General features: G+C 39.7%; 1 protein-coding gene across 4 annotated transcripts in view; it reads left to right on the forward strand.

Moving 5' to 3' along the window:
- The window catches only part of ZNF169 (zinc finger protein 169), a 72,938-nt gene that overhangs the window by 32,847 nt on the left and 17,775 nt on the right, over window positions 1-22,316 (forward strand). Inside the window, exon 2 of one of the 4 annotated variants that reach the window (XM_028093068.1) lies at window positions 12,844-12,935. The exons of the other annotated variants lie outside the window; for them this stretch is intronic. Within the exon in view, the coding sequence (XP_027948869.1) occupies window positions 12,875-12,935 (61 nt within the window). The 5' untranslated portion in view covers window positions 12,844-12,874. The remainder of the gene's footprint in view (window positions 1-12,843; window positions 12,936-22,316) is intronic. 4 annotated transcript variants of the gene reach the window in all.

The raw sequence follows: 22,316 nt of genomic DNA on the forward strand, positions 1-22,316 counted from the left end.
TCTATTATGTTCCATTGTGTATATGTCTGTTTTTGTGCCAGTACCATGCTGTCTTGGTGATCACTGTTTTGTAATATAGCTTGAAATCGGGCAAGGTCATGCCTCCAGCTTTTACTTTTTCAGGATTTCCTTGGCAATTCGGGGTCTTTTCTGATTCCATACAAATTTTAGGATTGTTTGTTTCAGCACTTTGAAAAATGTCATTGTAATTTTGATCGGGATGGTATTAAAGGTATAGATTGCTCTGGGTAGCATAGACATTTTAACAATGTTTATTCTTCTGATCCATGAGCATGGAATATTTTTCCATCTTTTTGTGTCTTCTTCAGTTTCTTTCATGAGTGCTCTGTATTTCCTAGAGTATAGATCCTAACCTCTTTGGTAAGGTTTATTCCCAGGTTATCTCATGGTTTTTGGTGCTATTGTAAATGGAATCGTTTCTCTAATTTCTCTTTCTACAGTTGCATTGTTACTGTATAAAAAAGCGACTGACTTCTGTGCATTGATTTTGTATCCTGCCACATTACTGAATTGCTGTATGAGTTCTAGTAATTTGGGGGTGGAGTCTTTTGGGTTTTCCACCTCAAGTATCATGTCATCTGCGAAGAGAGAGAGTTTGGCAAAGGCCAATCTGAATACCTTTTATTTCTTTTTGTTGTCTGATTGCTGTTGCTAGGACTTCTAGTACTATGTTGAACAACAGTGGTGAGAGTGGGCATCCTTGATGTGTTCCTGATCTTAAGGGAAAGGCTCTCATCTTTTCCCCATTGAGGATGATATTCGCTGTGGGTTCTTCATAGCTGGGTTTTATGAACTTGAGAAATGTTCCCTCTATCCCTATACTCTGAAGAGTTTTAGTCAGGAAAGGATGCTGTATTTTGTCAAATGATTTTCTGCATCTATTGAGAGGACCATATGGTTCTTCTCTGTCCTCATTAATGTGTTCTATCACATTGACTGATTTGCGAATGTTGAACCACCCTTGCATCCCGGGGATAAATCCCACTTGGTCATGGTGGATGATCCTTTTAATGTATTGTTGGACCCTATTAGCTAGGATTTTGTTGAGGATTTTGGAATCCATATTCATCAGGGATATCGGTCTGAAATTCTCCTTTTTGATGGGGTCTTTGCCTGGTTTGGGGATTAAGTAATGCTGGCCTCACCGAATGAGTCTGGAAGGTTTCCTTCTGTTACTGTTTTTTAAAACAGCTTCAGGAGAATAGGTATTATTTCTTCTTTGAATGTTTGGTAGAGTTCCCCAGGGAATCTCTCAGGCCCTGGACTCTTGTTTTTTGGGAGGTTTTTGATCACTGCTTCAATCTCGTTACTGGTTATTGGCCTATTCAGGTTGTCAATTTCTTCCTGTTTCAGTCTTGGCAGCTTATAGGTTTCCAAGAAGGCCTCCATTTCATCCAGATTGCTCAGTTTATTGGCATATAGTTGTTGATAAGAATTTCTAATAATTGTTTCTATTTCCTTGGTGTTAGTCGTGATCTCTCCCCTTTCATTCGTAATTTTATTAATTTGGGTCCTTTTTTCTCTTGGATGAGTCTGGCCAGTGGTTTATCGATCTTACTAATTCTTTCAAAGAACCAACTTCTAGTTTCATTGATCTGATCTTTGTTTCTAATTCATTGATCTCTGCTCTAATTTTAATTATTTCTCTTCTAATGCATGGCTTAGGCATCGTTTGTTGCTTTTTCTCTAGTTCTTTAAGGTGGAGAGTTAGTTGGTGAATTCGGGATTTTTCTATTTTTTTGAGTGAGGCTTGGATGGCTATGTATTTCCCCCTTAGGACCGCCTTTGCAGTATCCCATAGGTTTTGGACCGATGTATTTTCGTTCTCGTTGGTTTGCATGAATTATTTAAGTTCTTCTTTGATTTCCTGGTTGACCCAGACATTCTTGAGCAGGGTGGTCTTTAGCTTCCAAGTGTTTGAATTTCTTCCAGATTTTTTCTTGTGGTTGAGTTCCAGTTTTAAAGCATTGTGGCCTGAGAAAATGCAGGGAATAATCTCAGTCTTTTGGTATTGGTTGAGATTTGTGACCCAGTATGTGGTCTGTTCTGGAGAAAGTTCCATACGCACTCGAGAAGAATGAGTATTCTGTTGTTTTAGAGTGGAATGTTCTGTATATATCTGTGAGGTCCATTGGGTCCAGTGTGTCATTCAAAACTCGTTTCTTTGTTGATTTTCTGCTTAGATGATCTGTCTGTTGCTGAGAGTGGAGTATTGAGGTCTCCTACAATTAACGTATTGTTATCAATGTGACTCTTTATTTTGGTTAACAGTTGGCTTATGTAGATGGCTGCTCCCATGTTGGGGGCATAGATATTTACAGTTGTTAGATCTTCTTGATGGATAGACCCTTTAAGAACAATATAGTGTCCTTCTGTGTCTCTAACTACACTCTTTAGCTTAAAATCTAATTTGTCTAATATAAGAATTGTTACCCCAGCTTTCTCTTGAGGTCCGTTGGCATGGAAGATGGATCTCCATCCCTTCACTTTCAGTCTGGATGTATCTTTAGGTTCAAAATGAGTCTCTTGTAGACAGCATATGGATGGGTCCTGTCTTTTTATCCAGTCTGCAACCCTGTGCCCTTTTATGGGAGCATTTAGGCAGTTCACGTTGAGAGTGATTATTGAAAGATATGAATTTGTCATCATGTTGCCTGTGAAGACCTTGTTTTTATAGATTGTCCCTGTATATTTTTGTTGTATATCACTTTTCGGATCTTTCTTTTATAGAACCCCCCCTTAATATTTCTTGCAGGGCCGGCTTAGTGGTCACATATTCTTTCAGTTTCTGCAGGTCTTGGAAGCTCTGCCTCTCTCCATCCATTTTAAATGACAGCCTTGCCAGATAAAGTATTCTTGGCTGCATGTTCTTCTCGTTTAGTACCCTGAATATGTCTTGCCAGGCCTTTCTGGCTTGCCAGGTCTCTGTGGATAGGTCTGACGTTATTCTGATGTTCCTCCCTCTCTACGTAAGGAATCTCTTCCTTCTAACTGCCCTTAAGATGGCTTCCTTGGTTCTAAGATTTGCAGGTTTTACTATTACATGCCAGGGTGTAGGCCTGTTTTCCTTGATCTTTGGAAGGGTCCTCTCTGCCTCTAGGACATGAATGTTTCATTCCCCAGATTAGGGAAGTTCTCAGCTACGATTTGCTCAGATATATCTTCTAGTCCTCTCTCTCTCTCTCTCCACCCCGTCAGGGATTCCAATAATTCTGACATTGGAATGTTCCATGGTGTCACTTACTTCTCTGATTCTATTTTCATGGATTTTGAGTTGTTTCTCCCTGGCCTCTCTTCCTTTCTTCTCTTTTAATTGGTCTTCTAGATCACTAATTCTTTCTTCTACCTCGCTTACCCTAGCTGTTAGATTATCTAGTTTAGATTGGATCTCATTGATAGCATGTTTAGGTTCTGCCAATTCAGCTTTCATTTCTGCCCTTAGAGACTCTATGTTGCCATTAATCGATTTCTGCATTCTTGCTATTGTCTGCAGAATTGCTATCCTGAATTCCATCTCTGACATCTTGATTCTATCTGTATCCTTTTGTAAATCTGTGGCAGAGGTCTGAGTCTCTGAGTCCTTTCTATTTTGGGGATTCCTCCTCCTAGTCATTCTTTTGAGGGGTGGTTGAGGGAATGTACAGAGTCCAAATTATTGACCACAACCCAAGCAAGATGCACCTGTTTTATAGGGACCTTAGGGTTGTCAGCCTCTTGTTCTCTCAGCCTGTCTTCTGGGGGAGGGGCCTGCCATGCTGTTACTCAGGCAACCCTTTTTGGGCAGAGTTGCCCTGCCTGCTGTGGCAGGTGATGGGCTCAGTGAAAACCAGTTTTTTGGGACTTTTGTTCTTTGGAGGCTTTCCGTGGTGGCTTTCCACATCTCTTCTGAGAGAGCAGAAGAGATCGTTTCCAACCCTCTGCCTCAGAGCAGAGAGATGACAGTCTGTTCCTCAGTGAGCTCTCCAGGCCACACTATCTCCTTTTCTGTTTGTGCTGCTCTAAACTGTAGCGTCCTGGATTGTGCGCCCCTCAGCAGCGCTCCCAGTCCTCGCCTCCAGGTTGGGGCACGTCTCTGCCCTTTGTGCTTTTAAAACCGCCAGCTGCCCCCAGTTTGCCTGTGTGGCCCCGCTGCTCTGGGTTTCAATCCGGGGGTCTGCCCAAAGTCCTTTCCCTGCCACTGCCAATCTGCGAGTCTGCCCTGTCCCCAGCACGGGAGGCTATCACCTCCCGGTGGTGTGGGGTCCCCACAGCTCCCTCCTCCTGCCGTTTATCATCTGATATGTGCCCGCAGAATCATGACTTCCCACTTCATGCCTCAAAAACACCCCCCTGCGATATTCTGTTTATAGAGATCCAGATATATCTTCTTACATCTCAGGCTGATTTCGTAGGTGTTCAGAGTGGTCTGGTAGATATCCAGCTCAATTTTGGAGACCAGTTGGAATAGGGTCCCCTACTCCTCCGCCATTGTTTCCTCCCCCCCATTCTTTTAATAGTGTCTTTCAAAGAGGAATTCTTAATTTTGATGAAAGCTAATATTCAGTTTTTTATCTAATGAATTGTACTTTTGGTAGTGTATTTAAGAAATCTTTGACCTAAGTTGAAACAGACTTTCATATATTTTTTTCTTTTAGAAGTGTTATAATTTTTGTTTTATATTTACCTCTATAATCTATTTTGAGTAAATTTTTATACTTAGTACCGGCTCTGGATTTAAGTATATTTGTTTGTTTTTGCATACAGATGCTCAAATTTTCCAGCACCGTTTATTGAAAAGGCAACCTATTCTTTACTGAATTGCCTGTTTACCCTTGTGGTAAATTAGTTGACCAGATGTATATGGGGTCTATATTTGGACTCTCTCTTTTTTAAATTGGCTCCATGCCCATTGTGGAACGCAATATGGGGCTTGAATTCACAACCCTGAAATCAAGACCTGAGCTGAGATCAAGAATTGGACACTTAGGGGTGCCTCGGTGGCTCAGTCTTAAGCATCTGCCTTCGGCTCAGGTCATGATCCCAGGGTCCTGGGATCAAGCCCCGCATCGGGCTCCCTGTTCAGCAGGGAGCCTGCTTCTCCCTCTCCCACTGCCACTGTTTGTATTCCCTCTCTCACTGTGTCTCTCTGTCAAATAAATAAATAAAGTCTTAAAAAAACAAAAACAAAAAAAGAATGGGACACTTAAATGACTAAGCTACCCAGGCATCCCTGGACTTTTTCCCCCCACTCCTTTCTCTGTCTGTCTTGATGCCACTACTACATAGTCTTGAATTAATGTAGCCTTATAAGTCCGGAGCTCAGTATAAATCAACATTTTTTCCCTTTTCAATTTGTTTTTATTATTCTAGATTCTTTGCATTTCCATATGGATTTTAGAGTCAGCAATTTTCACAAAAAAGAAAGCCTACTGGGATTTTGATTTGCATTGAGTTAAATCTACCTCATCTTGTGATAATTTACATGTAATTAATACTTATTACTCAACATGTGAATACAGTATATGTCTCCATTTTTATGGGACTTCTTTTTGTCAGCCTTGTTTTATAATTTTTAGTACACAGGTCTTACACATGTCTTGTCAGATTTATCCCTCTCTGTTTCATATTTTTGATACTATTTAATCTATTTTACTCTTTAAATTTTTTATTGTTATGTTAATCACCATACATTACATCATTAGTTCTTGATGTAGTGTTCCATGATTCATTGTTTGTGCATAACACCCAGTACTCCACGCAGAACATGCCCTCTTTAATACCCATCACCAGGCTAACCCATCCCCCCACCCCCTCCCCTCTAGAACCCTCAGTTTGTTTTTCAGAGTCCATCGTCTCTCATGGTTTGTCTCCCCCTCCAGTTTCCCCACCTTCATTCTTCCCCTCCTGCTATCTTCTTTTTTTTTTTTCTTAACATATATTGCATTATTTGTTTCAGAGGTACAGATCTGTGATTCAGCAGTCTTGCACAATTCACAGCACTCACCATGGCACATACCCTCCCCAATGTCAATCACCCAGCCACCCCATCCCTCCCACCCCCCACCCCCACTCCAGCAACCCTCAGTTTGTTTCCTGAGATTAAGAATTCCTCATATCAGTGAGGTCATATGATCCATGTCTTTCTCTGACTTATTTCACTCAGCATAACACCCTCCAGTTCCATCCACATCGCTGCAAATGGCAAGCTCTCATTCCTTTTGATGGCTGCATAATATTCCATTGTGTATATATACCACATCTTCTTTATCCATTCATCTGTCGATGGACATCTTGGCTCTTTCCACAGTTTGGCTATTGTGGACATTGCTGCTATAAACATCAGGGTGCACATACCCCTTCGGATCCCTACCTTTGTATCTTTGGGATAAATACCCAGGAGTGCAATTGCTGGGTCGTATGGTACCTCTATTTTCAACTTTTTGAAGAACCTCCATACTGTTTTCCAGAGTGGCTGCACCAGCTTGCATTCCCACCAACAGTGTAGGAGGGTTCCCATTTCTCCACATCCCCACCAACATCTGTCGTTTCCTGACTTGTTAATTTTAGCCGTTCTGACTGGTGTGAGGTATCTCATTGAGGTTTTGATTTGGATTTCCCTGATGCTGAGCAATGTTGAGCACTTTTCCATGTTTCTGTTGGCATTTTGGATTTCTTCTTTGGAAAAAAGTCTGTTCATGTCTTCTGCCCATTTCTTGATTGGATCATTTGTTCTTTGGGTGTTGAGTTTGATAAGTTCTTTATAGATTTTGGATACTAGCCCTTTATCTGATGTCATTTGAAAATATTTTCTCCCATTCTGTCGGTTGTCTTGGTTTTGTGGACTGTTTCTTTTGCTGTGCAAAAGCTTTTTATTTTGATGAAATCCCAATAGTTCATTTTTGCCCTTGCTTCCCCTGCCTTTGGCAATGTTTCTAGGAAGAAGTTGCTGCGGCTGAGGTCGAAGAGGTTGCTGCCTGTGTTCTCCTTTAGGATTTTGATGGACTCCTGTCTAACATTTAGGTCTTTCAACCATTTGGAGTCTATTTTTGTGTGTGGTGTAAGGAAATGGTCCAGTTTCATTCTTCTGCATGTGGCTGTCCAATTTTCCTAACACCATTTGTTGAAGAGACTGTCTTTTTTCCATTGGACATTCTTTCCTGTTTTGTTAAAGATTAGTTGACCATAGAGTTGAGGGTCCATTTCTGGGCTCTCTATTCTCTTCCATTGATCTATGTGTCTGTTTTTGTGCACCATACTGTCTTGATGATGACAGCTTTGTAATAGAGCTGGAAATCCAGAATTGTGATGCTGCCAGCTTTGCTTTTCTTTTTCAACATTCCTCTGGTTATTCGGGGTCTTTTCTGGTTCCATACAAATTTTAGGATTATTTGTTCCATTTCTTTGAAAAAAGTGGATGGTATTTTGATGGGGATTGCATTGAATGTGTAGATTGCTCTAGGTAGCATTGACATCTTCACAATGTTTGTTCTTCCAATCCATGAGCATGGAATGTTTTTCCATTTTTTTGTGTCTTCCTCAATTTCTTTCATGAGTATTTTATAGTTTTCTGAGTACAGATCCTTTGCCTCTTTGGTTAGATTGATTCCTTGGTATCTTACGGTTTTGGGTACAACTGTAAATGGGATCGACTCCTTAATTTCTCTCTCTTCTGTCTTGGTGGTGGTGTATAGGAATGCCACTGATTTCTGTGCATTGATTTTATATCCTGCCACTTTACTGAATTGCTGTATGAGTTCTAGCAGTTTTGGGGTGGAGTCTTTTGGGTTTTCCACATACAGTATCATATCATCTGCAAAGAATGAGAGTTTGACTTCCTCTTTGCTGATTTGGATGCCTTTGATTTCTTTTTGTTGTCTGATTGCTGTGGCTAGGACTTCTAATAATATGTTGAATAGCAGTGGTGAGAGTGGACATCCCTGCCGTGTTCCTGACCTTAGGGGAAAAGCTCTCAGTTTTTCCCCATTGAGAATGATATTCGCTGTAGGTTTTTCCTAGATGGCTTTTATGATATTGAGGTATGTGCCCTCTATCCCTATACTCTGAAGAGTTTTGATCAAGAAAGGATGCTGTACTTTGTCAAATGCTTTTTCTGCATCTATTGAGAGGATCATATGATTCTTGTTCTTTCGTTAATGTATTGTATCATGTTGATTGATTTGCGGATGTTGAACCAGTCTTGCAGCCCAGGGATAAATCCCACTTGATCATGGTGGATAATCCTTTTAATGTACTGTTGGATCCTACTGGCTAGTATTTTGGTGAGAATTTTTGCATCCATGTTCATCAAGGATATTGGTCTGCTGGTTTTGGGATCAAGGTAATGGTGGCCTCATAAAACGAGTTTGGAAGTTTTCCTTCCATTTCTATTTTTTGGAATAGTTTCAGAATAATAGGAATTAATTCTTCTTTAAATGTTTGGTAGAATTCCCCTGGGAAGCCATCTGGCCCTGGGCTTTTGTTTGTTGGGAGATTTTTGATGACTGCTTCAATTTCCTTAGTGGTTATAGGTCTGTTCAGGATTTCTATTTCTTCCTGGTTCAGTTTTGGTAGTTGATAAATCTCTAGGAATGCATCCATTTCTTCCAGGTTATCTAATTTGCTGGCATAGAGTTGCTCATAATATATTCTTCTAATTGTTTCTATTTCTTTGGTGTTGGTTTGTGATCTCTCCTCTTTCATTCATGATTTTGTTGATTTGGGTTATTTCTCTTTTCTTTTTGATCAGTCTGGCCAGGGGTTTATCAATCTTGTTAATTCTTTCAAAGAACCAGCTCCTAGTTTCGTTGATCTGTTCTACTGTTCTTTTGGTTTCTATTTCATTGATTTCTGCTCTGATCTTTATTATTTCTCTTCTGCTGGGTTTAGGCTTTATTTGCTGTTATTTCTCTAGCTCCTTTAGGTGTAGGGTTAGGTTGTGTATTTGAGACCTTTCTTATTTCTTGAGAATGGCTTGTATTGCTATATACTTTCCTCTTAGGACTGCCTTTGCTGCATCTCAAAGATTTTGAACAGTTTTGGTTTCATTTTCATTGGTTTCCATGAATTTTTTAAATTCTTCTTTAATTTCCTGGTTGACCCATTCCTTCTTTAGTAGGATGCTGTTTATTTTTTAAAAATTTTTAAAGATTCTATTTATTTATTTGAGAGAGAGAGAGTGAGAGAGAGCATGAGAGGGGAGAGGGTCAGAGGGAGAAGCAGAGTCCCCGCTGAGTGGGGAGCCCAACATGGGACTCAATCCCAGGACTCCAGGATCACGGCCTGAGCCGAAGGCAGTCGCTCAACCAAGTGAGCCACCCAGGCACCCGTAGGATGCTCTTTAGCCTCCATGTGTTTGAGTTCTTTCCGACTTTCCTCTTGTGATTGAGTTCTAGTTTCAAAGCATTGTGGTCTGAAAATATGCAGGGAATGATCCCAATCTTTTCGTACTGGTTTGAGACCTGATTTGCAACCTAGGATGTGATCTATTCTAGAGAATGTTCCATGGGTACTAGAGAAGAATGTGTATTCCGTTGCTTTGGGATGGAATGTTCTGAATATGTCTGTGAAGTCCATTTGGTCCAGTGTGTCATTTAAAGTCTTTATTTCCTTGTTGATCTTTTGCTTAGATGATCTGTCCATTTCAGTCAGGGGGGTGTTAAAGTCCCCCACTATTATTGTATTGTTGTCAATGTGTTTCTTTGCTTTTGTTATTAATTGCCTTATATAATTGGCTGCTCCCACGTTAGGGGCATAGATATTTACAATTGTTAGATCTTCTTGTTGGATAGACCCTTTAAGTAGGATATAGTGTCCTTCCTCATCTCTTATTACAGTCTTTGTTTTAAAATCTAATTTGTCTGATATAAGGATTGCCACCCCGGCTTTCTTTTGGTGTCCATTAGCATGGTAAATGGTTTTCCACCCCCTCACTTTCAATCTGGGGGTGTCTTTGGGTCTAAAATGAGTCTCTTGCAGACAGCGTATCGATGGGTCTTGTTTTTTAATCCAATCTGATAGCCTGTGTCTTTTGACTGGGGCATTGAGCCCATTTACATTCAGGGTAACTATTGAAAGGTATGAATTTAGTGCCATTGTATTGCCTGTAAGGTGACTGTTACTGTATGTTGTCTGTGTTCCTTTCTGATCTTTGCTGCTTTTAGGCTCTCTCTTTGCTTAGAGGACCCCTTTCAATATTTCTTGGAGGGCTGGTTTCGTGTTTGCAAATTCCTTTAGTTTTTGTTTGTCCTGGAAGCTTTTTATCTCTCCTTCTATTTTCAATGACAGCCTAGCTGGATATAGTATTCTTGGCTGCATATTTTTCTCGTTTAGTGCTCTGAATATATCATGCTTGCCCTTTCTGGCCTCCCAGGTCTCTGTGGATAGGTCTGTTGCCAATCTAATGTTTCTACCATTGTAGGGTTCATATCTCTTCTCCTGAGCTGCTTTCAGGATTTTCTTTGTCTCTGAGACTCGTAAGTTTTACTATTAGATGTAGTGGTGTTGACCTATTTTTATTGATTTCGAGAGGGGTTCTCTGTGCCTCCTGGATTTAGATGCCTGTTTCCTTCCCTTAATTAGGGGAAGGAAACAGGCATCTATTCCCTCTGCTATAATTTTCTCCAATATACCTTCTGCCCCTCTCTCTCTTTCTTCTTCTCCTGGGATCCCAATTATTCTAATATTGTTTCATCTTATGGTATTGCTTATCTCTCGAATTCTGCCCTCGTGATCCAGTAGTTGTTTATCTCTCTTTTTCTCAGCTTCTTTATTTTCCATCATTTGGCCTTCTATATCGCTGATTCTCTCTTCTGCCTCATTTATCCTAGCAGCTAGTGCCCCCATTTTTTATTGCACCTCATTAATAGCCTTTTTGATTTCGACTTGGTTAGATTTTAGTTCTTTTGTTTCTCCAGAAAGGGTTTCTCTAATAACTTCCATGCTTTTTTCAAGCCCAGCTAGTATTTTAAAATAATGATTCTGAACTCTAGGTCGGACATCGGCCTAATGTCCGTATTGAGTAGGTCCCTGGCAGACGGTACTACCTCTTGTTTTTTTTGTTGAGGTGATTTTTTCCGTCTTGTCATTTTGTCCAGAGAAGAATAGATGAATGAGAGAACAAAATGCTAACAGAGTAACAATGTCCCCAGAAAATATACTCTAAAGAAATCAGAAAAGACCTGAAACCAGGGGTAAAGGGAAAGAAAGAAAAAAGAAAAAGAAAAAGAAACAAAAACAGAACAAAACAAACAGAATATGATCAAATATGATCAGGATGGTACATAGATCAGTGCCACACACTAGATTTTGGGTGTATTTTGGTCTGTTAGAAGAAAGTGCTTCCCAAAATTTTAAAGAAAGAAAAACTTATATATGTACAAAAATAAGGGTTGATACGATGAAGGGATGGAATGTGACTGTAAAGATGAAAATTATAACAAATTTTATAAGAATTGATAAGAAGTTTGAAAAAAAAGAAGAGGATTTAAAAAGGGAGAGAATGTGATCAGGCAGGAGACTAGAACAAAGCCATACACTAGAGATTTAGGGTATATTTTGATCTGTTAGAAGAAACTGTATCTCAAAATTTGAAAGAGAACAACTTATATATATATGCCAAAAATAAGGGTAACTACTATGAAGGGATAAAATATGACTGTAAAAATGAAAAATAAAAGTTTTTTTAAAAAGGGATTGATAAGATGGTTGAAAAAGGGAAAAAGAAAAATTCCAAAAAAAAAAACAGTTAAAAAAAACTAACTTTGAAAGACTAAAGAATCACGGTAAAAAATGCGCAGTATTCCCCTAGCGCTGGAGTTCTACCGTTCTCATTGATCAGTAAACTTGGTCTTGGCTGGTGGTTCTTGCTGATCTTCTGGGGGAGGGCCCTGTTGCCGTGGTTCCCAAAGGTCTTTGCTGGAGGCGGAATTGCCCCGCCCTTGCCGGTCCAGGCTAAGTAATCTGCTCCGGTTTGCTCTCAGGAGCTTTTGTTCCCTGCAAACTTTTCCCTACAGAGTTTTGGGAGGACAAGAGTGAAAATGGCGGCCTCCCAGTCTTTGTCCCGGAGGAGCCAAGAACTTGGGCCCCGCTCCTCAGTATGCCCCCAAAGAAAAGCAGTCAATCACTCCCGTCTCCCTGATCTCTGGCTGCACTCCGTGCTCCCCCAGCCTGTAACCGAGCATTTCTGTCTCTGACACCGCACTCCATGTGGAGTCTCCAAACCCAGCAGATCCCTGCGGTGCACTCCTGTGCCACTCTGCGAGGGTTCCACCCCCCCCCCCCGCTTAGCCACTGGAGTGATGTCCCTCAGCGGAGCCGACTTCTAAAAGTTCCGATTTTGTGCTCCGCGGCTCTAGCACTTGCCAGAAGCGGCCGACGGAGGCCCCTCCCCCGCCGTCTATCCTCCCAAATATCGCCTCAGATTCACTTCTCCGCACGTCCTACCTTCCAGAAAGTGGTCGCTTCTCTGTTCAGAGAGTTGTTGCTACTCTCCTCTTCGATCTCCTGTTGAGTTCGTAGGTGTTCAGAATGGTTTGATCCCTATCCAGCTGAATGCCTGAGACCAGACGAAATCCAGGTCTCCTACTCCTTCGCCATCTTGCTCCGCCTTTATTTAATCTATTTTAAAAGTCAGTTTTTAACTGTTGAAAGTACAGAGAAATAAAATTAACTTGTGGATAATGATCTCATATCTGGTAAACTTGCAAAACTTACTTTTTAGCCCTAGTAGCTTTTTTGGTAAGTCCTATAGCATTTTCTATATAGATGATCATGTTATTTGTGAATAAGTTTTACTTCTTTACGTTCAGTATATCTTTAATTTCTTTTTCTTGCCTCATTGCACAGGCGAGACCATCCAGTGCAATGATGAATTTAAATGGTGAGAGTGGACATCCTTTCCCTGTTCCTGATGTTTTGGGGAGTGCTTTCTCCTAAGTGTAAGTTTTATAGCTGCCCTTTATGAGCACAACAAATTTTTATTCCTTGTTTGTTGAGAATTTTTATTGGGAATGAATGTAGGATTTTGTCAAATGTTTTTTGGGCATCTTTTGAGGTGATCATATGTGGGGTCTTTTTAGTCTTTCATTTCTTTAAAGTTTTTTATTGTAATTTTAGTTAACATACAGTGTTATATTAGTTTCAGGTGTACAATGTAGTGATTCAGCAATTCCATACTTCACCCTGTACTCATCTCAGCAAGTGCAACTTTTTTTTTAATGTTTCAAGTTTTATTTAAATTCTAGCTAGTTAACATATAGTGTAAGACTGGTTTCATCACTTACATACAACACCCAGTGTTTATCACAAGTGCCTTCCTTAACACCTATCACCCATTTCGCCCATTTCCTACCCACCTCCCCTCCAGCAGCCCTGTTTGTTCTCTATTGTGAAGAGTCTCTTATGGTTTGCTTCCCCTTTTTTCCTTCCTCCCCTGTGTCCATCTGTTTTGATTCTTAAATTCCATATATGAGGTAAATGACATTTTTTTGTTGTTGTTAAAACAGCCTTTTATTTTTGTTAACACAATGCACTGACCTTATTCAGATTTCACCAGTTTTACCTTCACTCTTTTGTGTGTGTGGAGCATATATTTAGTTCTGTGAAACGTTATGCCATATACATTCCTGTAACTGCCACTATATTCAAAGACACAGAACTGTTACCTCACAGGCATGCCCTGTGCTGCTCTTGTACAGTCATCCCAGCCCCCCCCGGCCTCCTCCCCCGTCTTCCTCTGCCAACCACTAATCTGTTCTGTGTCTCTGCGATTTTTGTTACTTCAAGAATGTTACATAAAAGAAGTCATATAGGATGTTAAATTTGGGGATTGCCTTTTCAGTGTAGTTCTCTTGAGATCCACCCAAACTTAGTATGCACCAATACTTCATTCCTTTTATTGATGAGTAGTATTCCATAGTATGAAAGTACCTCAGTTTGTTAAACCATTCACCCACTGAAGGACATTTGGATTGTTTAGTTTTTGGCTATTATAGATGAAGGTGCTTTGAACATTTCCATACAGGTTTTTGTGTGAATATAATGTCTTCTTTCTGGGATAAATGCTCAAGAGTGCAGTTGCTGAGTCACATGGTAAATAAATGTTTAGTTTTGTAAAAAAGTGCAATACCCATGGGCACACCATTTAAGTTCCCACTAGCAATGTCTGAGTGATCGTTTCTCCACCTTCTTGCCCGCATCTGGTATCAGCACTACTTTTTATTTTGGCCATTCCAGCAGATCTCTAGCAATATCTCCTTGGTTAGTAAGAGTGATGAGTTTAGTGTAAGCAGTTCCTCTCAGGGAGAGCTGGATAGCTGAGCATATCTGAGTAAGAGCTCTGTATCAAGGCTTTGCTCTTCTTGGAAAAGAGACTGGTATTCTCCATATGGGTAGGTAAAGACCTTATAAGGCCCTGGTCATGGGTGGCTATTGCTGTCATTTTGTTAGGTCTTCATGGCATGTCCTTGCATCTCTGTTCATTCTCTTTAGACACCCTCTATCCCTCAAGAGTGGTTGATAGGTGTTAGTGTGTCTTAAGATCTGGTCTGACCACTGAATGGACCTGGCAAAGACAGTCTAACAAGTGAGAGGGAAGGGACGAGACAAGTCTCCTTCTGGATTGGCTCATGTCGGTGGCTGGCAGGCAGGGACCCATGGACTCAGGTCTAGGGTGTCCACCTAAGCATCTTCAGATACCACATTTTAAGAGGGCAATCCCTAGCATTTCATCTCAGCTAATCAGAGCCATGAAAAGTGGTTGACCCCGGGAGCGGTGGGTAGATGTGTATCATCATTACCAAGAGTACTGTATTTCTTCTGTTTAGGTGGAATTTATTTATGGGAAATGCGAAATCTTAAGTTTGCTAGTGCATGAGTACAATGTGTACATCTCTACAACCCAAACTTTATCAAACAACAGATTACTACAATCCCAGATAGCTCCCTTCTGACCCATCCCAGTAAACCCCCCACCCTATCCCTCAGAGGTGTCACTGGTTTTATTTTATCATAGATTAATTTTTCCCACTGTACAATTTTGCATGAATGGAATTATACATACTCTTTTGTGTAGGCTTCTTTCAGTATAAAGTTTCTGAGCTTCATCCATGCTGTTGCATACATCAGTCGTCTTTTCCTTTTCATTTATTTTTTAAAGATGTTATTTATTTATTTGACAGAGCTAGCGAGAGCAGGAACACAAGCAGGGGGAGTGGGAGAGGGAGAAGCAGGCTTCCCGCTGAGCAGGGAGCCCGATGCAGGGCTCAATCCCAGGACCCTGGGATCATGACCAGAGCTGAAGGCAGATGCTGAACAACTGAGCCACCCAGGTGCCCCAGTTTTTTCCTTTTTAATGCTGAGTGGCATCCCATCACGTAAATATACAACTGTTTATCCATTCTCTTTGGTAGACACCTCAATGGCTTCTAGTCCTTAGTTATTGTGAAAAAGTTGTTATTGGTATTCTTATGCTAGGTTTTTTGTTTTGATAAACCTATGTTTTCATTTCCTTTAGATGAATACCTAGAGTAAGTTTGGGTGTATAGCTTCCTAGTGTTGCTGTAACAAATTACCACAAACTGAGAGGCTTAAACAAAAGAAATCTATTGTCTCACAGTTCAGAAGACGGGAGTTCAAAATCAACCTGTTGGCAGGGTTGGTTCCTTCCGGAGGTTCTGAGGGAGATCTGTCCCTCACCTCTTTCCTGGCTTCTGGTGTTTGCTGGCAATCCTCAGCATTCCTTGGCTTGTTGCTGTGTCACTCTAGTCTGTGTCATTCTTCCTTCTACGTATCTCTGTATCCAAGTCTCTCTCTCTCCTTGTAAGGATGCCAGTTGTTGAAGTAAGACTCACCCTAATTTAGTATGACCTCATCTTAACTTGATCAATCTGCAAACACCTGATTTCAAAATAAGTGCATATTCACATGTTCCACGTAGACCTGAATTTTGTTGGGATACCATTCAACCTGATACACTGGGTCACAAGGCTACAGTATATGTAGTTTTATGAGAAGTGACCATTTCCCAAAGTGGTTGTACCGTTTTTTACTTACATGAACATATGAGAAGAGAGTTCCTGTTGTCTCACATCCTGACAGTTTTCATCAGATCTGTGATGGATATGTAGTGCTATCTCATGGGGGCTTTAATTTCAATTTCCCTGATGGTTAAGTGTTGAGCACTTTTGCTTTTTGATCATTCATATATATATCATATACCTTACTTTGTGAAATAGCCATTCAAATCTTCCAGTTTCCAATTTATTGCATTTTTAAAATTGTTGAGCTCTGGGAGTTCTTTATTAATTCTGGACACCAGTCCTTTGTCATATGTACATTTTGCAAAAATTTTCTTAGTCTGAAGCTCTTCTGTTCATTTTTTTAAGTTAATTTTGATGAGCAGATCTTTAATTTTGAGGAAGTCTAATTTTTCTTTTAAATTTTTATTGTCATGAAGATAATCTATATTTTCTAAATGCTGTATAGTTTTAGCTTTTACATTTAAGTCTGTGATCCATCTTGAAGTAACTTTTGTGTACAGTGCGAGGCAGGGATCAAGGTTTTTCTCATTCATATAGATACCCAGTGGCTCTAGCATCATTTGCTGAAAAGACTTGCCTTCCCCTCCTTAAAATTGCTTTGTTGACAATCCAGTGACTGGCTAAGGGTGGGTCTGTTTTACACTTTCAGTTTTATTTCTTCCATTAATAGGCCTATCCTTAACCACACTATTACTGTGGGACCATCAGAAGTCTTTAAGTCAGGTACTGTAAGTTTTGCTTTTTAAAGATTGCTTTGGGTAATGTAGGTCCTCTTGTATTTCCACTTAAATTTTAGGATCAGCTTCTCTTAAAAAAAAAAAAGGGAAAGAAAGGGAAAGGAAAAAGAAGGGAAAGGAGGCAGCAAGGGAGGGATGAAGGAAAAACGGAGGGAGAAAGAACACCTGGGTAGTGTTTACTATTGAAATTTTACTGTACCTATAGATAATTTATATCTTATCAAGTCTTATAACCCACTCTCTAGATCTTTTAAAATTCTTTTCAGCAAAATAAAAATGTGTGTGCTAATAGGGACATTTATAGCCTGAAGTGCTTATATTAGAAGAAAGGTCTATGACCAGTGACTTAAGCTTTTTACCTTAAGAAGTCACATAGATGGCATATTGTGAAAGTTGTCCCATCTCCAGGGATTGTAATTAATGTTGAAAACATCTCCCTTTTACTTGTGCACCAATGTCTCAGAATTCTGAAACTTGTTTGAAAGCAGTGAAATGCCCAGCATGCCTTCTCTCAAGGGCCAGTGTCTAAGACCATTCACTTAACCCACAGCTATACTTTTCATTCCTCAACAGCAGCTTCAGAAGGAAAATTTTCTTTAAGGAACCATTAGGCATTGATTGTTTTTTCTCTTTCTTTTGTAAAGTTTTGAGTTCATGTACAATTACTGAAGTATTTAGTGGTCTAAAAAGTCAGCACAAGAGCAGTTGGAGATTTTAACAGAGTTTATGAACTGCTTAATTTTCTTTTACATCCTAAAAAATGTTATGATTAACCATTCTGTTGATAAAATTTTTTTTATTTTTTAAAGAGGAAGAGACAAAAAGAGAGGATGGGGGAGGAGCAGAGGGAGAGTGAGAACCTTAAGGAGGCTCCACGCCCAGCACGGAGCCTGATGAGGCGCTTGATCTCAAAACTCTGAGATCATGACCTGAGTTGGACGTTTAACCAACTGAGCCACCCAGGCACCCCTGTAAAATTTTATTTTTATTTCTTTTATTCTAGAACTTCTGCGTGTTTGAAATCATGTTAAATTTCAGATTCCCAAAGTGGACATTGTAATTCTAAATAGCTTTTAGTTAAAATTTGCCACATTACTAGATAGGCATGAAAATTATGATAAAAGAAAAAAATTATGATGAATGAATAAGTGATGCTAACTGTATTTAAATCAGCCACCATATTTAATAGGGAAGACACACAGAAGTGCTTCCTCCATACTGAAAGCTTTATCACCCAGTGGGGATATAAGCAAGCCAAGGAGAAGGCAGATGGAACACTCTGGTAAGTTATGCCATCCCCTTCTTGTAGGAAAAAAAATCACTAAAGAAATCTGTAATAAGTTACATAGTTATTTTTATTTAAATTCCATTTAGTTATCACAATGTTATATTAGTTTCAGGTGTACAATCAAGTGATTCAGTAATTCCATATATCATCCTGTGCTTATCACAAGTGCCCTCCTTAATCTCCAACACCCATTTAACCCCATCCCCCCACTTACCTCCCCTCTGGGACCATCAGTTTGTTCTCTATAGTTAAGAGTCTGTTTCTTGGTTTGTCTCTTTTTTTCCTTTGCTCATTTGTTTTATTAAAGTCCACATATGAGTGAAATCACATTGGTATTTGTCTTTTTCTGACTATGACTTATTTCACTTAGCATTATACTCTCTAGCTCCATCCATGTCATTGCAAATGACAAGATATCATTCTTGGTGGACGAATAATATCCCATTGTGTGTATGTCTATATACATATAACATCACATAACAACGTATATATACATAAACACATATATACACATACACATACATTTAACATCTTCTTTATCCATTCATCTATCAGTGAGCACCTTGGCTGTTTCCATAATTTGGCTGTTGTAAATGCTGCTGCTGTAAACATTGAGGTACATGTATCCCTCTGAATCAGTATTTTTGTATTCTTTGGGTAAATACCTAGTGGTGCAATTGCTGGATCATATGGTAATTCTGTTTTTCAATTTTGAGGAACTTCCATACTGTTTTCCACAGTGGCTGCACCAATTTGTATTCCCACCAAACAGTGCTAGAAGGTTGGTTCCTTTTTCTCCACATCCTTGCCAACACCTGTTGTTTCTTGGGTTTTGATTTTAGCCATTCTGACAGGTATGAGTGATATCTCATCATGGTTTTGATTCGCATTTCCCTGATGATCAGTGATGGTGAGCATCTTTTCATCTTTTGGTCATCTGGATGTCTTCTTTGGAGAAATGTCTGTTCATGTCTTCTGCCCATTTTTAATTGGATTGTTTTTTGGGTGTTGAGTTTTGTAAGCTCCTTATATATTTTGGATACTAACCCTTTACTGCATAGGTCACTTGCCAATATATATCCCCATTCAGTAGGTTGCCTTTTAGGTTTTTTTTTTTTTTTTATTGTTTCCTTTGCTGTGCAGAAGCTTTTTATTTTGATGGTGTCCCAATAATTTAGTTTTGCTTTTATTTCCCTTGCCTCAGGAGACATTTCTAGGAAAATGCTGCTACAGCTAATGTCAGAGACATTACTGCCTGTGCTGTCTTCTAGGATTTTTTATGGTTTCAGGTCTCACCTTTAGGTCTTTAATCCATTTTGAGTTTATTTTCGTGTATGGTATAAGAAAGTGGTCTAGTTTCATTCTTTTGCATGTAGCTGACCAGTTTTCCCAACACCATTTGTTGAAGAGAATATTCCATTGTATATTCTTTCCTGCATTATCACAGATTAACTGACCATAATTGTGGGTTTGTTTCTGGGTTCTGTATTCTCTTTCATTGATCTATATGTCTGTTTCTCTGCCAGTACCATACTATTTTGATTACTGCAACTTTTGTAATATAACTTCAAGTCTGGAAGTATGATACCTCCAACTTTGTTTTTCTTTTCCAAACTGCTTTGTCAATTTGGGGTCTTGTGGTGCCATATAAATTTCAGGATTGTTTGTGAAAAATGCTATTGGTATTTGATAGGGATTGCATTAAATGTATAGACATTTTTAATAATGTTCTTCCAATCTAGGAGTATAGAATCTTTCCATTTCCTTGCGTTGTCTTATCTTTCATTGGTGTTTATGGGTTTCACCTATTTCGTTAGGTATGTTCCTAGGTATCTTACTATTTGGGGAGCAATTGTAAATGGGATTTTTTAATTTCTCTTTCTGTTGCTTTATTATCGGTGTATAGAAATGCAACAGATTTCTCCACATTGATATCGTATCCTGCAACTTTACTGAATTTGGGTGGAGTCCTTAGGGTTTTCTATGTACAGTCTCATGTCATCTGGAAGTAGTGAAATTTTTACTTCTTCCTTACCAATTTAGATTCTTTTTATCTCTATACTGTCACTTGCTGTAGCTAGTACATCCAATATGTATAAAAGTGGGGAGAGTGGACATCCTTGTCTTGTTCCTGACCTTAGGGGGAAAGCAGTCAAGTTTTTTCCCCATTGAGCATGATGTTAGCTCATATATGTTTTTCTTATATGGCCTTCATTATGTTGAAGTATGTTCCCTCTAACCCTTTGTTGAGGGTTTTTCTTATGAATGCTATACAAATGCTTTTTCTGAGTCTACAGAAATGATCATACAGTTTTTATACTTTCTCATTGATGTGATGTATCACACATTGATTGATTTGCAAATATTGAATCACCCTTGCATCTCAGGAATAAATCCCACTTGATCGTGGTGAATGATTTTTTTAATTTTATTTTGTTAGTCACCATACATCATTAGCTTTTTTTTTTTAGACTTTATTCATTTATTTGACAGAGAGAGACACAGTGAGAGAGGGAGGACAAGCAGGGGGAGCGGGAGAGGGAGAAGCAGGCTTCCCGCTGAGCAGGGAGCCCGATGCGGGGCTCAATCACAGGACCTGAGCCGAAGGCAGACGCTTAACCACTGAGCCACCCAGGCGCCTCAATACCTCATTTGTTTTTGATGTGGTGATCCACAATACATTGTTTTCGTATAACACGCAGTGCTCCATGCAGTACGTGTCCTCCTTAAAACCCATCACCAGGCTAGCCAATCCCCCTCCCCCCTCCCCTGTAAAACCCTGTTTGTTTCTCAGAGTCCATAGTCCCTCATGGTTCATCTCTCCCTCCGATTCCCCCCCTTCATTTTTCCCTTCCTTCTCCTAATGTCCTCCATGCTGTTCCTTATGTTCCACAAATAAGTGAAACCGTATGATAATTGACTTTCTCTGCTTGACTTATTTCACTTAGCATAATCTCCTCCAGTCCCATCCATGTTGATGTAAAAGTTGGGTATTCATCCTTTCTGATGGCTGAGTAATATTCCATTGTATATATGGACCACATCTTCTTTATCCATTCACCTGTTGAAGGGCATCTCGGCTCTTTCCACAGTTTGGCTATTGTGGACACTGCTGCTATGAACATTGGGGTGCATATGGCCCTTCTTTTCACTACACCTGTGTCTTTGGGGTAAATAACCAGGAGTGCAATTCCTGGGTCATAGGGTAGCTCTAGTTTTATATTTTTGAGGCATCTCCACACTGTTTTCCAAAGTGGCTGTACCAACTTGCATTCCCACCAACAGTGTAAGAGGGTTCCCCTTTCTCCACAACCTCTCCAACATTTGTTGTTTCTTTCACTGTCCATTTTTGCCATTCTAACTGGTGTAAGGTGGTATATCAATGTGGTTTGGATTTGAATTTCCCTGATGGCTAATAATGAACATTTTTTCATGTCTGTTAGCCATTTGTATGTCTTCTTCAGAGAAGTGACTGTTCATGTCTTCTGCCCATTTTTTGACTTGATTATTTGTTTTTTGGGTGTTGAGTTTGAGAAATGCTTTATAGATCTTGGATACCAGCCCTTTGTCTGTAGTGTCATTTGCAAATATCTTCTCCCATTCTGTGGGTCACCTCTTTGTTTCGTTGACGGTTTCCTTTGCTGTGCAGAAGCCTTTTATCTTGATGAAGTCCCAGAAGTTCATTTTTGCTTTTGTTTCACTAATCTTTGGAGATGAATCTTGAAAGAAGTTGCTGTGGGCGATGTCAAAGAGGTTACTGCCTATGTTCTCCTCTAGGATTTTGTTGGATTCCTGTCTCACATTGAGGTCTTTCATCCATTTTGAGTTTATCTTTGTGTGTGGTGTTAGAGAATGGTTGAGTTTCATTCTTCTGCATGTGGCTGTCCAATTTTCCCAGCACCATTTATTGAAGAGACTGTCTTTTTTCCATTGCATGTTTTTTTCCTGCTTTGTCAAAAATTATTTGACCATTGAGTTGAGGAGCCATATCTGGGTTCTCTGTTCTGTTCCATTGGTCTATATGTCTGTTTTTGTGCCAGTACCATGCTGTCTTGGTGATGACAGCTTTGTAATATAGCTTGAAATCGGGCAACGTGATGCCCCCAGCTTTGTTTTTCTTTTTCAACATTTCCTTGACGATTCGGGGTCTTTTCTGATTCCATAAAATTTTAGGATTGTTTGTTCCAGCACTCTGAAAAATGTCATTGGAATTTTGATCGGGATGGCACTGAAGGTATAGATGGCTCTGAGTAG

The sequence above is a fragment of the Eumetopias jubatus genome, unplaced genomic scaffold (assembly GCF_037043125.1).
Source record: "Eumetopias jubatus isolate StellerSeaLion01/CBP00866 unplaced genomic scaffold, mEumJub1_p1.0 scaffold_15, whole genome shotgun sequence".
NCBI classification, from domain to species: domain Eukaryota; kingdom Metazoa; phylum Chordata; class Mammalia; order Carnivora; family Otariidae; genus Eumetopias; species Eumetopias jubatus.